Source organism: Neopelma chrysocephalum, unplaced genomic scaffold (genome assembly GCF_003984885.1).
Source record: "Neopelma chrysocephalum unplaced genomic scaffold, ASM398488v2 Primary Assembly neopelma1_96362, whole genome shotgun sequence".
Lineage (NCBI taxonomy): Eukaryota > Metazoa > Chordata > Aves > Passeriformes > Pipridae > Neopelma > Neopelma chrysocephalum.
The window spans coordinates 245,739-263,470 of NW_020925010.1; the positions used below are offsets into that span (position 1 = coordinate 245,739).

The 17,732-nt window shown below is 39.9% G+C and overlaps 1 protein-coding gene across 2 annotated transcripts in view; it reads right to left on the reverse strand.

The window, feature by feature from the left end:
- LOC113981267 (DNA excision repair protein ERCC-6-like 2) overlaps positions 1–17,453 on the reverse strand; it is a 30,591-nt gene extending 13,138 nt beyond the window's left edge. For both annotated transcript variants that reach the window (XM_027708573.1, XM_027708575.1), the window contains exons 1-9: positions 17,280–17,453; positions 14,359–14,783; positions 10,637–10,756; positions 9,008–9,201; positions 7,494–7,655; positions 5,527–5,734; positions 4,005–4,145; positions 2,397–2,510; positions 777–896 (exon numbers count right to left, since the gene is read on the reverse strand). In XM_027708573.1, the coding sequence (XP_027564374.1) occupies positions 777–896; positions 2,397–2,510; positions 4,005–4,145; positions 5,527–5,734; positions 7,494–7,655; positions 9,008–9,201; positions 10,637–10,756; positions 14,359–14,783; positions 17,280–17,301 (1,506 nt within the window). In that variant the 5' untranslated portion in view covers positions 17,302–17,453. The remainder of the gene's footprint in view (positions 1–776; positions 897–2,396; positions 2,511–4,004; positions 4,146–5,526; positions 5,735–7,493; positions 7,656–9,007; positions 9,202–10,636; positions 10,757–14,358; positions 14,784–17,279) is intronic.
- Positions 17,454–17,732: the final 279 nt, after the last annotated feature.

The window sequence follows — 17,732 nt, forward strand, 5'->3', positions numbered from 1 at the left end:
TGGAGGGAAAAGAGATTTGATCCAATGTAAATATTGCTTTACCATAGGAGAGATAGTTAGGATTGTGTATATAATGTATTATAATATTTATTTGTGTAATAATTGTAATATAATTCCCTTCCCCCCATATTGAATCTTGTGTTGTGTCTGGAAAACCCCTCTCACACTGGGGTGAGTTGTGGGACGGGGGCTTGGACTTGGAAATTGGATTTTTGGGGGTCTCAAACCACCACAGTCCCGCTCACATTCATCCTTAAGACATTATTTTCAGGCTGGAGAGTCTCAGCCTTCTTGGCTGCTTCTGACCCACAGTTACTAATCACCTTTGTGGCCCTTCTCTGAACCTTTTCAAGGTCTAACACATGCTTTTTGAGAGGAGGGACTGGAAGTACACACAATATTGAAGGTATGTGTCAATTATTAAGTCCATAATGATTTTGTTTCGCTCTCTTTTCTTTCCCAAGTATCCCCAACTGCCACTGGAATCCGTGGTTTCCATGAAACAACAGTTCTGTTGACTGCAAGGGTAATTTCCATGCCCACCATTAAACATGAAGGTAACATCTCCAAATATCTTAGCATCACAAATTGCTCTTATCCAGTCTTTGCCCAGATGTATCCTGATCCATGACAGGAGATACCTGCTGTGGTATGACCATAAACAGAATGATTAAAAACCCCACAGCTATTAGGTGTACATTTTCTTACATCCATACATTATAGCACAGATCTATACCATTAATAATATTTATTTTTCTTCTAAGGAATGGGTTTACCTTCATTTTTCCACTGTATTTTGGATCCGAAATGGTTTCAAAGGCTGCATCTTTGCTTAACTGCACAAAATCTGGAAAACTGGAAAATACCTGGCTGCAAACTCGTTTGATATGTGCTTCCTGGAAGAAAAGCAGAAAGACTGAATAGATCTTAAAAATTAGAGCCACATTAGGATACCAGTAAGCCATACAAGGAGTTAAACAGGTTGAAATGTGATCTCCAAAGTATCTCAAGAAGAGTTATGTGTGTTTTTAAGTTATGTGTGTTTTTTATTCAGTTCACTACAAAACTGCTGGATAAAACACCCCCTGTGTGCTTTGCTTTGCTTCATTTAAAAACAAAAGAGATTGCTAATCTGAAACCATGGATTGTAGCTACTAGAGTAAAAGATGCTCAAAGTTTCTTCTCCTGGCCAAAAACTGCAATAGGACCGGCCAGAACTGTCAGTCTCAAAAAATTCTGTTGCCTTCAGCTTTGCATTACCCAACAGTTTTGTACCAGCACTTCTCTTGACCCACTGGCACAACAATTCCCAATATGGGAATTACTGATTTTGTTCCACTGATACAACAAAAAACTGCATGGGAAGTGCATTTAAACTGTTCAAGAGCCACATAAAGCTCCACTGCTAGAATTTAGGTCTGAACTTGAACATGACCTCACACTTTTAAGTCCACTTCTCCAGAGAGAAAGAAAAGATCACATATCTCACCTAAAACATGCAATGGACTTTAATACTAAAAGTAAGAAATTACTACAAAGTATCAGTTTCTTCAATGGATTTTGGCAGTTAATAGTTATGAATGGCGTGATAGACTAAATCAAAAATACTCATATTGTGTTATGTCAGAGGTTATTTAAACCCCAAATGTTATTACAACAAAAAACTACATATGGAATACAGAAAAAAAGCCCACTGAAAACACTTGGGTATATACTGTATATAAGCCCTTGGACTGTCAGAGTAACATTTCCTAAAAAGCAAAACTGCTTCAGTGGCACAAATTTGCAAAATCAGTTGGGATACTCTGATTTCTCTTCCTCGGTGGCTTCTGAGAGGAAGTGGTAACATTCCTAAATCCCAGTGTTCATTCCTGGATCTCAGGGATCACATCCAAGCCTTTCTAAAAACTCTGCTGTTCATGGGTCTTGTAGGTGACTTGCCACAGTAACAAGATAAACTCATAGTGATCTCTCATGGAGCAGTTCCTTCTAAAGCATGTTTCTCATTATTTAAACAAAATCAGCTCTTAATATAAAGTACTGGAGAAAAAAAGTGCACCCTAATTGCCTATTATTTATTTCTTTGCACAAAGTCATTCCTCTTATCAGCACCCATCATAAAGGTAACAGAAATGGCACTATTACAAATCACTAAAAATTACTCTCCCTCCTAATCTCTCTGATGTCTCTATAACCCTTATTTTCAGATATGCATCAACTAAATGAACACACTGTTTTGTATGATGTCTTCATAAAGTCTGCATTCTGAAGTGCTGAATGGAAAAGGAATTTTGCAAAATATCTTAACTGCAGTTAGTCAAGGATTCAAAAGGTCAGTAAAAATTTTCATTCAAGAGTTTTCATTCCATTTTCCACAAGATACTTCTGGAACCAACCTGTTGCTTGCTGGTGTTGTCTGTCTGCAGCAGTGCAGCATGATTGGCAACCTTCTGCAGGATCGTCAGGTAACTGAAGCGCAGAGACTTAATTGTTTCACCATGTGCATTTACCTACAAAAAAAAAAAGTTTATGCAAACAAATGCTCCTGAAAATAAGTAATAATCTAAAATAAATGCTATTCGTACCAGGTTTAAGGGATTAACAGTTCTAAGTAGAACCATAATTGACCCCAAAGAGATGTGTATTGTATTTTTAATAAAAAAGAAGCAAGTTTGGGGTGTTCTTTCCTTCAGCTTTGTGATTCTATTAATAGACACACCTTCTCAAACAGAAAAAACCCTACAGCCATGTTCATAGTTTGCTAAACATTTCAGAGCGTAATTTCTGTCGATGTCACACTAAGATAGCCAAGAACTGCTCAGTATACCAAAAGACCATAACTTTACACCTGACTTAAATGTGAATCAAACCAGCGCTGTTTGAATGACTTCTTACCCTACAACTCCTAACTTCACTTCTCTCTACAGGAAAAATGTAAGTTTTTGAACCTAATTCAAGCTTCAAACATTCATCTACAATACAGCAGCAGCTACTGCATCAGCTATTTTTCTGGCTACGACTGGCTGATTTCGATCAATATTTGTTCTCCTTTCCCTTCTCAAGTTACTAAATTTCATGGTTAACTTTGGAATAAGACAGTCCATAACATCACTTAACTATCTGCAGGCCTGCCTGCTGCCCTTTGTGAGTCAAGTTCAAGAGCATTTTGATTTTTCCACAAAACATACAAGAAACAAAAGCCTGCAAAAGAAGGTTGGTATCCACGGAATATTAAACAGACTGATAGGGGGATTGTGCATAAAGAAAGATGTGGAAGTCTGAATAAGCTACATCCTCTGGAAAAAAAACCCAAAGCACTACCCAAGAATCAAAACACGTCAGAAAGAAAACAGGGAGATGCAAGTATGAGACATGTGTTTCTAAATGTTTAAAAGAGGTGCTTAATCTGAGCCTACTGAGTGATGTGGGCAAAGCAAACACACAGCCAGACTAATGGAGCATTGAAGAAGTCCAGAGAAGATTGAAGAAATCTTCAAAGCTGTTACTGGTGGACAAAGTTGAGATTGTGCTCTCTGGTTGCCGTTACAGTTCTCACTTCAATGAAGCAAAACCAAGTGCATGTTTAATGGCACAGAAAGACACAATCCAGCAGAAGTTAGAAAACAAAGCCCAGACAATCTGCTGTGTTCAGGATGCCTCCATCTGCAGTTCTGCACAGGGGAGCAGCATATCTGACACATACTGAACATCCTAAGGAAGAACCCTTGCCAATACCAACTGTATCACAGGGGCACTTATTAATACAACAGATCCAGAATGTACTGCATAAATAACAGCCACCTGCTCAAGGCACAAAGAAGCTTTGCAGTATCCCAAAGTGCCTAACTCCACCAGGTTTGTGATGCCACCCATGCTTCCCAGCTGGGATTCCCCAAACAGATGGCCTACAACCAGGCAGACATTTCAATCAGCTCTTCATCAGCAGAATCTCTCAAGAATTCCAGAAGACTCTGCTCTAAAATTTAAACAGTGCAAATTCTTACCTTGTAACAACAGTTCTTCCTTTTCCTGCCGCTGTTGCAGCTACAGGGCTCTCCTGCTCGTAACACCAAGGTCACATCATCTGTCTCCAGCACAGCCTGGTACACGGCCTTCTGGAAGTCAGTCAGGGAACAATACACCATCTGCCAAAGAGAAAACCCAAGAAACACTGTTATGTGCAATGAAAAGCAAAAAAAGCATTGCCTTAAAGAACAGAAATCACAGATGACTGAAAATAGAAATTTGCTCTAATAGTTACAGGAAATTATCATACCAACGAAAGAAAAATATGTGGATCTCGACACCAAAAGAGCATGGAATTGTAGCCAAAATGTATGTATGCTCATCTTATTCCCTCCCAAAATTCTACAAAGAGTATCAATGTCAAGTTACAAGAACCTGCTGTTAAGTTGCTCAAAACCTTTCGGTATGGCTTTTGTGAAGGTAAAAGGAAGAGGAAGGAAAAGTGAGAGAAATACATGCATAATTTTAATTACAGATTCCTCTCTGCTTTGCAAGGTGCACAATTTGCCCTTTCTTTCCCTTTTTTAGGCACTAGCTATTGTGGGGCACCACCACAAGCAGGACAAACAGAATAAGCACTGACAAGGGAAGGATCTACACAGTGCTATGGCCAAAACTCTGATCCCTCTTCTTAGAGACCATGGGTGGCATCTCCATGACATCTTTAGTCTTAAGCAGCAGGAGACAGAAATCCCAAGATCATTCCTTAACCTATGCTACCCACACAGCAGCAGCACCATGCTGAGCTGTAATAATGCAGCAGTAACTTGAACATATACTCACATTAACAAGATAATGAAAAGAATAAAACCTGCTAGATTCAGAAAAGCGACTGACTGATGTTTGTGTTAATCTTTCCTTCAGAAGACAGCTCAGATGACATTATTATAAACTATGGATGAAGGCTAAATACCAAATTTTGAAAACAAAACCACCTGCAAATTTATATATTTGTCTACTTAGAAGGAAAGATTTATCAGAACTCTTAGCTATATTAGTAAAGTACTATCACTTCATACAATATTTACAATTGCACCAGATGAACAGGATTACATATTTATCATAGAATCAGCTTTATGTCTGAGGTTTTTCTTTTATTTAGGGATTGAGCTAAAAGCTCACAATTCCACACACAAAGTGTCAACCTGCAAATTCCGAAGTTCAACACAGAATTTCAGAGATTTACGTACATTGCTTTGGGTTTGCACAGATAAGTACAAAACCAGACAGAACAAATGTATAAATCACTAGTCAGAAGACTAGCTGAGCATTTTCAGGCTTAACTAACTCCTTTTCAACATGCAATCATATAATTACGTGAACAAAGCACACTATGGCAAGTGCACCTTTTCCAAGGCTACGGGTTCTTCTTAAGTTCATAAGACAAAAGGAAACCATGAACTATTACAGACACGATGAAAGAGAGAAAACACAACACAAAAACAGAAAATAAGAGATACATTCATCAGCACTGTATCTGAAGTGTGAAGGCACTCTTACTCTGTCTTCCTTTTTTGGCAGCTGGTCACTGATGAGTGCCTTGGTGCGCCTCAGGAACCAGCCAGACATTTTCCTTGCCAGGTTCACCATGGCCTTCCGGCCTGTCGCCAGCTCTCTCTTGGTTGCAGTGTGCCTCTGGCCGTGCTCCACCGGGTCAGAAAACGTCTTCTTGAAATCTGCTCTGCTACCTAGAAGTCCTGGTACAGCCCTATTAAGAAACAAAAGAGGGGACTGAAACAGGAGGCCAGGCCCAAAAGAGTTAAGTGAGAAATTTGGGCCTGCTAACAAACCCCAATACCTGTGTTGCTGGAAGAACATTTTAGGAGCACTGGTTAATATCATGTTCTGTTCTGCTCACTACACCAAAGGCCTTAGTACAGAAAGAACAGGAGTAGTACACACACAGTGATAAATTAGGTAAACTAGACCTTTGAATAAGATCTAGGAGGCCCAGAGCCAGGATTTTGCAAGCTTGAAGAATTCAGGTCACCTCATTGAAGAGGTCAGATTGAGGAAGACGTCCATGGTGACCAGCAGAGGGATGAAGGCTTGAGGAGAAGGCCCCCAGAGTAGAAGACTGGGCATATCTGGAAAGACTCTGCCCAGAGACCAGCCTGCTTATTAATATGTATAATAAATGATGTAACCATGGATCTAAAGTGTACAAAATGGCTTAGTTTTGCACTTGCAAGTAGAGCAAGTTTGTCCAGCGCAAGCTGGTTTGTTCCCAACGTTGAATAAACAAATACCTTGCTGCTTAAAGATAAAAAAATGTCTCTGAGCAGTTTCTGGGACTGATTTTTCGGATTCATGGGATTGATTTACTGACTGAAAGCATACCATCATTTTTTTTTCTGGCTAACAGCAAGAGATCTCAAATTAACAATCACTAGAGAAAACACTAAAAATTGTATGTACAAATAGAAATATATACTACTTTCAGATATGCCACTTCTCATTTGCTTTCTGTGACTCTCACACGCCGAGAATACCCCTTAGGAAAAGGTTTGAAATTTCCAGAAAAACAAAAGCTTAGCAGACCAACAGAAGTCACAAATATATAGAACTACAAGGCTGCTACCATCAAGAGCCTAAACTGGAAGAAAAACAGTCATGTTTTCAAATTTTACCGTTTTTATTAAATCAGATTATGCAGATATTACAAATCTACTAAATAAAATCTTGAGAAACCCAACGGTAAAAAGAATTTAGTAATCCTTGGCAGCACTACATATTGGAACAATCTATTAACAACAGAAACATAGCTTCAGTGGACCAGATGCAATACTTAAGTTTAAAGTATTTTTTCTGCTATTTCTGCTCTTTATATCCTTATATTTAAAGTATGTCTGCTTTGTTCCTCCTCTATAAAGCACTGCCAGTAAGTCTTCTCTGTTTAGGTTTTTATTTACAGTTAGTTGCACTTCTCTTTCTCCATTAGAAGTTTTTCTGGATAAGACCATTGCTTTGCAAATAAGTGCATCTGTGCACTTTCAAAAACAGCAAAACAGTTTTGTATTCATCCTCCAAGCAGGTCAGAATGACCTGCACATATTGGACAGAGCAAAGGCACAATGTTGGTCAAGGCTCTGTAATGATTTCCTCTCTACTGGGCAAAGGACAGAAGACATAAAAAGCATCCATAAGAAAAAAAAAAAAGGTAAATATGGTGGGTGGGGGAAGAATCTTTTTAACTGCTTCCCACATGTCCCAAAAAAGCCAGTTGTGAGGAGCTCCAAATGTACTAAATAACTGGAAAATTCATACTGAGGGCTCACCTTCACAGCTGCATTAAAACAAACACAGTTACACTCTCACAAAACATCCGGGGGTTTGAGACGGATGTTGTGGTTTGTTTTGGTTGTTTTTATGACACAGATGGGTCCATATCATCCAGTTCAATCCCATTCCCACTGCACAGTTAGCATATAGAGGTGTTCAACCATAAAAAAAAATAAATTATTTACCAGTCCATGACACACCAAAGTTCTTTCATGTTGTTCTGGAGAATGGTTCCAGTAAGACCTATGCGAACTTTGCATTTTAATGACTTCATGGTTTGAGTTATTTGAGCCTTTGGATTCTTGATTCTGTGTGCTTCATCCACTATCACAGCAGACCATTCTACACTGCAGATCAAAAAAAACATTTCATTAACTGACATTTCTTACCCTGTCATCCCACATACATAACAAAAGTGAAGGCAGACACACAAGGGGCTGCGATCATTATAATACACTATTTACTTTTTTATTTCCCTGTTTCACATTACTCATTACTATATTACTCAGTCTCTTTATATTCTGTTTGTTTAGTAAAATTGATTGCCATAGTTGAATATGGCAGAATATAACAGCTGAACTACACAGCCAAATAAATGAAGTACTGTTAATTTTATCAAATGCTTTCTGTGAAGAAAGCAGATTTCAATCTCTGGAGCAATGAAGGCAGCACATCTCACCAATATTAGCTCTGCTCATAATTATGATTTACAAAAAATAAGTAAGTCTCTGAACATAAACTGCTGAAACATGCTTCATCCTCCCAACAAAAACTATCCAGTGTAACTAGCAGTTGGCTGAAAACATTTCAATCTGCGTGGTTTTCTACAAGAAAGCAACTCACTCAAGAATATCAACATGATACCAATATGGCAGAGGAATTTCAATATTTTGTGACTGTGACTAGAAGGAACATAACTAGAGGTAGTCACCAACAGATATTTTGCAGCCAGTTCAAGCACAAAACTTAAGGGTAGAATGATCTGTACACAATTATACTAATTTAAGCCATCAAGTCCCTATGAGGGTATTTATTATGAGTTCACTTTACATATATGAGTGAATATTTCAGAACACAATATTCAGTTTGATGATCCTTCAAGGCTATAAAAAACTGAAACAGATATGTTTAGTAGAAAGCGTCTATCCTGAGTAGGCTGCATTTAGCTAATCTCAAGGCTCTTGTGAAATTTTTGATACCCACTAAATACATTCATTCATATCAGAGTTCCTAAAATATGCTAAAAATTGGAGTTTCTGAAAGGAGCCTAACAGACATCCATAGGCTAGCTCCTTCCACTTAATCTCTAATTATGCTGGTTTACAGGCATAACTGAGCATATGTATTCTTATCAGTGATAGCTAATTATTTAAGAGCAGTTTTTGAGGCCAATCCAGTTGTCACCAGTTTTCAGGCAGGCAACTCCTGCATCTTTTAGAGAACATGTCAAAAATGTGCTAAAAGCAAAGACTAGCTTCATGGAAAGTATTTAAACATTTACTGCCACCAAGTACCCCACTACAAAGATACTACAGGCTAAAGTCACCAAACAGAGTTAAAGGGGATTCTTCTCTTCAGCACAGTGAGTTACTGGATTTAACAGTGTAATGTAAATACATCACACAGAAAAAGTACTTGCAAAGAACAAGGCACAATTAGTTAAAATTCTATGTGTAGAAAAACACATTAAAACTATTACCTGTTAAATTCATCCAAATACAGGCGAAGTATCTCGTATGTTGTGAGAGCAACCTCATATTTCCCTTGCTTGATGCGACTCATGTCATCATCTTTTTTACTGCCATGTAAGACAGAGACCTTAAAGTATCCCCACGTGTCTAACTCATCCTTCCAGTTGTACAGCACTGAAAGAGGGGCCACTATGAGGAAAGTCTGAAAACAAATATGTATCACAGTATTACTCGAGAAACCACAACACAGCAGTTTCTCAACAAGGAAAGTCAAAATCTCAAGATTTATTTTACTGCTTTGAACGGTTTCAACTGTTTAATTCTGTCACTTCAAAACATAGCATGGAAAATATTGGAACAGTTAGTACAAATTTAAAAGTAATCAGTTTACTCTGAGTACATAAATAGTACAGAAAAAAATACTGTAATACTAAAATTAAATACCAAACAGGACTTCTTAGTCAAATTATACTTTAACAACTTCAATAAGATGTGAAACACTATCACTTTGCTTTGTTATACCATCTGTATACCATAAACTGTTTTACAGATGAGAAAACAAAAAGATGAAGAGGGTAAGCAGCTTCCTCCAATCCACAAGTCTAGTCATCATATGACTTCAAAACAAAAAGACCTGAGAAGGGTTTAAAAACTTAAGACAGCTCATACAATTCACTTCATATCATAGAATAATAAAACCAATGAGGTAGGAAGTAAAGGTTTTAGTCCACCTTTACAGTCAAAGCAGGGGCAACACCGAATTCAAACCAGGGCTTTCCCAACTCAGGTCTTCAAAACCCCACAAGGATGAGTGGGGTCCATCCTGTGACCTCTTTCAACATTAAATGTTCTCAAAATGACATTCTTCTCTTACTCCCAGACAGCAGCATTCCTGTTTCTCTGCACATGAAGTGCCATCCCTTTACCTCTTCCTCTCTGCCTGTATTTCCTGAGGAACATGTATCCATTATCCAGAGCTTAGTCATATGACTCATTATGCCAGTCAAATTCCCTAATTATTCCAACAAAATAACAACAGAAAAAAGATATCACATGGTTTCCATGATGGGTAAAGTGAAAATGATCTTCAGAATATCTTATTCACACAGAACTTTTACAAGTTTCTTTTATTTGCTGTTGCTGTATTGGATTACTTAGATTATCAGTAAGACTTACTTCTGACATTATGACAGCCAATCAAGAAAATATGGGAGGTCACAAGTCTATTATCAATAGATTTTCCAACTATATGCATTTGTCTTAACTAAATATCCTGTTATTATGGCTATACATGCTTTTTTTTTACTTTAAAAATACAATCACACAACACTGATTTTCTACTCACTAACACAGGCTTTTTCAAAGTACTCTAGCCACAAGTCTAATCCAGATATTTCAAAATGTTTTGTTTTAGTGCAGATCAACAGTAATAACAGATTAGACAATACCAGCTAGATAGTCTGGAAAACTGAAGGCGTCCCCAACCCTACAAGGAAAGGCATGAACCACTAATCTACTTCAGTACCTGAATTTCAAAAATTAATGTACATAAACTCTTACAGCAAGCAAACAAACAAAAAAAATCCAAGTATTGCATTTTACCAAAATCCTTAAGATTATATCACTAAAAGTTGTACCTTCTTCGGGTTACAATTTGAGCCCTTTTTCATCGTCCTCAGTAAAAATTCTGGCATATTATTTTCAATATCCTCACGTGTTCCCTTTTTGTGCAACACTGCAGCCAAAAATGAGATGACCTTGAGAAAGAAAACAATTCTCAGTGATTATGTACAACAAGAAATTGAATGAGTTCCACTGAAAATAAACATTTAGGACAAAATCCTGGATGTGACTTAGGAAGATGGTTTCAGGGAGGGGGGAGATTGATTTAAAACCAACAAACAAAAACCCTAAAAAAACCAACCAACCAACCAACCAAACAAACAAAAAGACAAAAAAACCCAAACCACAAAACAGGCTCACTTTTTAAAATGGGACCCCCTTCCCTTGGATTCCCATGAATTCCCTGAATTCATGATAACAGCAATTAATGGCTCTATCTCACTCTTTCATCCTCTAAGTGGAAAAGCCCTGACAGAGTACAAATAAGCCAGGAAAAAACAGAGATGAAGCACACCTTGCAACTCTCCTCCTTTTGAGGGCACTTGAATCTCAGTTGAGAATTCAGAAGAAAATACACTTGCTGACTATACTCTCAACACTATTTTTCCAATAGGAAGAAGATGCTTAACCTAGAGGTTTGTTTTTTACTAATATGTCTTCTTCTGTATGTTCCATTCCTTCAAATTGCTGTTGTTAACATCAAAACCATTTCTTTCTGCTGTGCCATATTCTCCCACCTGCCTCAGACTGGTCAAGGTGATTGTGAGAAGACACTTAATATAATCCATCACCGCAAGGACAAACAGCACAGGCTATTCCAAACTGCTCCCATGGCAAACCAAAACAGGAATAAGGCAGAAAGAGATCTGGCCAGAACATGTAAATCTGTAAAATCCACTTGGGATAAATGGTATCTGTGGGACTAAGCAGCAGCACGGACCAGATGCATCATCAGAGAGGTGCCCTTCTTTTGAAAACTCAACAGAGTTGAGTCAGAGCAGCCAGCTCCAGACGCTGCCTTCTGCAGCTGCTGCACAGCTGCTCATAGCAGGGCAGAGGTAAAGCTATCAACTCTTGATTGCCAAAAAAAAGAGCTGTTTCCCTCTAATGACGGGGAGAAAGAGCCATTCAGGAGGTCAGAAGTGCAGCAAAAATACCTGCCTGAGAAAAGTTAGATGGACAGAAGAGAGAGGAAATCCATCATTAACGTGGCAGCAGGGTGGGAGAGAGGTACGTTGAATAAAAGTAACCCAAACATTTTTATACGTAGTATTTCACATAAGTTGAGGTTAAGAGGAACTGCAACTTTGCATATGTTGTTCTATTAATGACTTTTAATTATTTTTTTAACTCCTTTTGAGAATGAGAATTAAATTCAAGTGAACAATAAAACTCCACGTCTCTTCCAGATCCTTCATTTTTGGAAGCATTTGTATCACAAATTTCTAACAATAGCAAAGGCCATAACATGGCAACTCACTCTGAGAAATCTTCAGCTCTTCCAGACAAAACAAGAAACAACCTAGAGGCCTTAACAAGAAACTAATTTACTGTATTCACACTAAGAAACAACATTACTCTACTTGTCTCCACCTCAACTTCAGCTTGAATTGAAAGAGCCCTACAGTCAAGCCAATTTAAGCCAAAATCAGTTCAGAACTACAAAGAACATTAAAATTCAAAAGGTTTCCAGAAAAGTCTCTGTCTCATAAATCATAATTCAGAAACAATAAGGTTCAGGTAACTGACAAGCATAAGTTTTCTATAAGACTCAATCAGTTACTCGATGAAGTTTAACTAGTATTTATTTTTTAATATGTACTAACCTTTCCTAAACAAGTGAATTCTTCCCTTTACTTCAAATCCACTGAACTGCCTTTTTCATACTGAACTAGAACATAAACACTGTGTTTTATAAAAAATCACAATATCACAGAATCATAAAATGGTTAAGGGTTGGAAGGGACCTCAAAGATCATCTAATTCCAATCCCTGCAATTGGCAAGGGATTCATTAGATCAGGCCTTCATCTAACCTGGTCTTGAACATAAAGGGTACTGGAAGGTCTCCCCAGAGCCTTCTCTTCTCCAGGCTGAACTGCCCCAACTCTCTCAGCCTGTCTTTGCAGGACATCCCTTGGATCACCTTTGTGGCCCTCCATCTTTCTGGTGCTGATGACCCCTGAGCTGGACACTCCAGGTGGGGTCTCAAAGGGGAGAGGGACAGAGTCACCCCCCTTGACCTGCAGTCCAGGGCTAAAAGGACACACTGTTGGCTCATGCCCAGCTCTTCACCCACAAGAAGCCCCAAGTCCTTCTCTACAGCACTGCTCTCAATAAGCTCTTCCCCCAGTCTGTGCTCACATCTGGGATTGCCCCGACCAAGGTGCAGCACCTTGGACTTGTTGAACCTCATGAGGTTCTCATGGGCCCACTTCTCAAGTTTATCCAGGTCCCTCTGGATGGCATCCCATCCTTCTGTTGTGTCAACTGCAGTGCTCAGCTTTGTGTCATCTCCAGACTTGCTGAGGCTTCACTAATCTCACTGTCTGTGTCACTGGCCTTTCTTTTCTGACCTCTGTACTTACAGAATCCCTCCTTGTTATTCCTCACAAAAGATGTTTTTTGAAACCTCTACCTTTCTTCTGCAAATTTGACACAGATTAAAAAGAAATAACCATCAGATGTGAATTCCACATAGGAACACACTATCAGCTCTGAGATTCAAAAAACGAAAGCGATGCAAGCAAAACCACAGTTTACTATTATCTTCTATATATACTTCTTACCACATGAAATCAGATTATTTGCAGTTCTGAGTAGAAACAGCCTTCCACAGCCTTAAACTGCTATGGCCATGCTTCAAATGGATGCAGTTTATTTTTAACAAGCATCTGTTAGCAGACCATCATCAGCTACACACACAAGTCCATGATGTACCCCTAAATGCTCTATGCAGAGTTTTGTCAGCTTACTCACTCTTCCTGTCAAGTTTGCTACAGAACAATACTTTGCCCTGAAAGGCTTCTGTCAACATTCTCCTAAATGGAAGGGCAACAGATACCACAGCCAATACTTGTCAGTGAAGGAATGAGCTTGCACTGGACAGAGAAAAAGGAGAGGGGGACAAAGACTAGATACCACCAGACTCAAGCTGCTAACTTTAAACTAGACAGATTACAGTGAATTTCCACACATAGAAACACCCTAATTATAGCAAAATAAATAAACAATGTGGGCCACACAGAATCAAAGCATAACAAAAAAAATCCAGCTATACTGTGTCCTCTCATCAACCCAGCTGCACTTCCAAAAGAGTGATAGAAGTAGGATGGCCCAGAGATGGGAGTAAATGTGCCTGCTACTTCCCATTCTCAGAACAGGGAAACTATTTGTTTTCAGGAAAAAGAGAGAAGAGACATTTTAAAAGCTAGAGTCAGGTAAGGGCCCCAAGTTCTTTCAGTGCACTGCAGTGCAAATTCCCTTCAGGATAGACAGGTAGCAATCCTCAAAGTAAATTCAACACAGTAAACCAAAAGGGGCCACATCCCAGTTTTATGGCTGTCAGGAGTGAATCTTAAATCAGCAATGGCTCCTGGCTCTGAGTGCTGTCCTGGATGGTCATGTCCTGGCTCATCCAACTCCACAATAACAAGGGCAGGTTAAGCTTCACAAATACGGGCTCACAGTTCTCAGAAAACATGCTGTTCTCCCACTGTAACAACCAAAAAGAATACCTGTATTGTTTTTCCAAGGCCCATATCATCTCCAAGAATACACCCCCTTCTATTAGCATAGTGTCTGTACAGGAACTGGGCTCCTTCCCTTTGATAATCACGCAGGTATCTGTTAATTGTATAAGGGATAAAATCGCCATTGTCCGATAATTTAAAAGGAACTGCAGGAGATGGAAGATTTTGGTCAGGAAAATACGGCTTTTCCAGATCACCATCATCAAATATTAAGCTTTTCCAGGGTCCTCTACTGTCTTTGACTCTGCAAAGTTCAGTTACTAATATTTTCCTTTCTTCAGACTCCAAGAATAATACAACAGCAAATGATTTTCCATTCTTGTCCTTTTCAAGTGAGGTTATTACTCCTTCCTGAAGTTTTCCATCTTCAAGACAAGGGGCAAGGCATTTCTCCCCAATACGCCAACAATCTATAAAAAAACCAAACACACAGTGATAAACTGGCCTGACATACAAAGTGTTTAATTTCTTCACACTATTAAAACATAGGATGAAAATTTATTTGACAAAATGCATACATCTTAAGATAAAACACTTTACTGAAGGAAGCACTAAAATAAAGAAACCAATTACTGTTTACAACTAAACATAAAATTATAGTTTGCTCTAACACTGCTATTTTATAAATACCAGAAGGTGTATATGGAAAAAAAAAAGTAAAAGCCAGATTCTGATGCATTAAGTTGTTACACAGTGGCTTCACACAGGCAAACACAGCAGTGCACATCAGCATCAAAAGAACCTACATCATACTGACAACAAAAACCAGAAGAAAAAAAACTATCAGAAAACACAAGGCCTTCACTCTTCACAGCAAAAAGAGAAAGACTTCATAAATAATGGATGCATGGAGTTTTCCGAATCCGAACTGAGAGAGGGGTGTCCTTCTGAGTTTGTAGAAAAAATTTCCACCTTTCCCCTGCTCAGCCATCCCAAAACAAAGGGATACATGATTAATTTCAGGACTTTAATTGCTTCTTATCTATTTGGTGTAATAAGTTTTGCTTATTTGCTAAGGAAGTCATTATCAATGACAATGAGAGGCGCCTAAGGTTTTTCCAGGAAAGAGCAAGCCAGAGGGAATCTTGCACAAGAGCAAGTATTCACACTTCAAGCTCATGGCCAGTGGTAGTACACGTTTCTGGGCACATCAACACAGACACTTTTCAGAGGCAAGGAAAAGAGGAAGTCCTGAAGGCAAGAAACTCCACTTCACCCATTTTAATGTCTCTGTGTGAAAACTCCATGGAGATTCTCCTCAGCAGGTCCTGGAAGCGCTCACAGGACTATTCTCCACAATGTATCAGTTAAATTGGTGATAACTACAGTTCATTTTTTAAAATGGATTGAGTTATATACCCTAAAACAAAAACATCCATGTAGCCCACTATTCTGCAACCAGCATTGGCCATAACCTGACATGAGGTAACAATAAAAACAGTACAAACATAAGAACATCCCTCTTCTAAAACTCTTTGACCCTCAAGTATTCTTTTAGCTACAGAGATTCCACAGGCCATGTATGACCTGTATGACCAGCAAACCCCAGCTGACTGCTCTCTTCTCAGTAGCTCCATTTCCCTTTCAACATACGCAGATTTCTTGCATTCAGAGTCTTCTGACCACAAATATTGCAGGTCTGCTCTTGACACCTGTCACGTTTTTGCCTGATATGAACTTCGGTCCCAAGACTCAAACTGAAGGCCCACTAGTTCTTACACTAACAAGGACATAAACCACGACCTCACCACTTTGCAGACCTCTTTAATAATGCCCCCCATCACCCTCACTTGAGGAGTTCAGCCCTGCACCTTGGGACCTGCACAGAAGCTGCTCCATACCTTCGGCCATTCCCTCAGAACTTCTCCAAGACTTGAAGCTCAAACGGATCTTCTCGAGGCAAAGGGTGAAGTACAGGTTCAACAAATCCCACAGAACTAGTCCTTAAAGCTCTCACTGTCTGTACCAGTGTCTCACACATGGTCAAATCAACACAAAAAGGTGCGTACATTAACTTCTCCCAGTAGCATCTAAGTCTTTCAACAATTTCATAAAAGCAGGAACTAAAACTGAAAAACTGAGACAGGCTGTGTACAGCACACTGATAAATATGCAAACCAAAGCCTAAAACGGGAGAGCATTTCTGTAATTACTTCCTTTTACAGTAATATCTGCAGTGACACGCAACATTAGTTTAGAGACTTTCAAGTTAAATCCACGATTCAAGACGACAGCATCATTGTTTTCAACTAAGCATTTATGTGAGGTTAAGGAGTTGCACAGGACTCATCACAACTGGAGTTCCAGGTGTAAAGTGGAATAAACCAAACTGGGCAATAGCACTTGTGTTACCAAAGCTCCAAATCTAGTGAGAAACAAAGAATAAAATGAGAAAAACGCACGCACACACACAAAAAGTGGTATTAAGAACACCATTGCTACAAAAGCCTAGCAGGCCAAATTGCTACTTTAACTAGCCTGACTCACTAAGTTCGTGGGTTTTGAACTAGAACCATAATTTATGTGGAGCACTGTCTTTAAAAACAAAGAAAATTACCTGGTATGGCCTCCTGGCATGGGTACACCTGCCACCATGAAGAAAGCTGGTATTTCAGATGCTTGCCTACACTTACTCCTTTTATTACAGTTCCAAAAAATGTGCCATTGTCTGCTTTAAGTGTGCTAAATCATTGTGATAATGGCCTCCTGTCACACACTAGCTCCTTTCAACCACTACTCCTCCAAAAAAAAAAAAAGGCGAAATTATCATGAACGCTTCTAACTACTGAAAGCTGACCACTTAATGCAGAGCGCCAGGGTTTCTGGGGGTTTTTTACACTTCAATAAACGACTGTAAAAGCAAAATTCAAGGATACCGTAAAGTAACACACACGGAAGACGCTTACCTGGGGCACCATCATCACACATTTTAACTCTGGGCCGCGCAGAGCCCAAAGGAGCCTTGTGGGCGGAGGCACCGGGGGCGGGCCGGCACCGCCGCTCTGGGGACCCAGCACCGCCGGGAGGGGGCTCCGAGGGAGCCCGGGGGGCGCCTCGGGGTAGGGCCCCGCCGCTCCCGGCCCTGCTGCGGCCCCGCTCCGACCCCGGGACGGCCCCGGGACAGCCCCGGCCCAGCACGGCCCGGCCCGGCCCGGCCTGCCGGGCGGTGTGGGGGGGCCGCGCGGGTATCGCGAGAATTCAAAGGAGCCGGCGGAGCGCGGGAGGTCTCGCGAGGATTGGGCGGTGGGGGCGGTACAGAGCGGCCGCCAGGGGTGAGCGGGGCACGGCGGGGCGGGGCGGGGGGAGCGGGTTGGGCACGGCTGGATGTGTGTGGGGAGCGGGCAGGGCCGGGCTGTGTG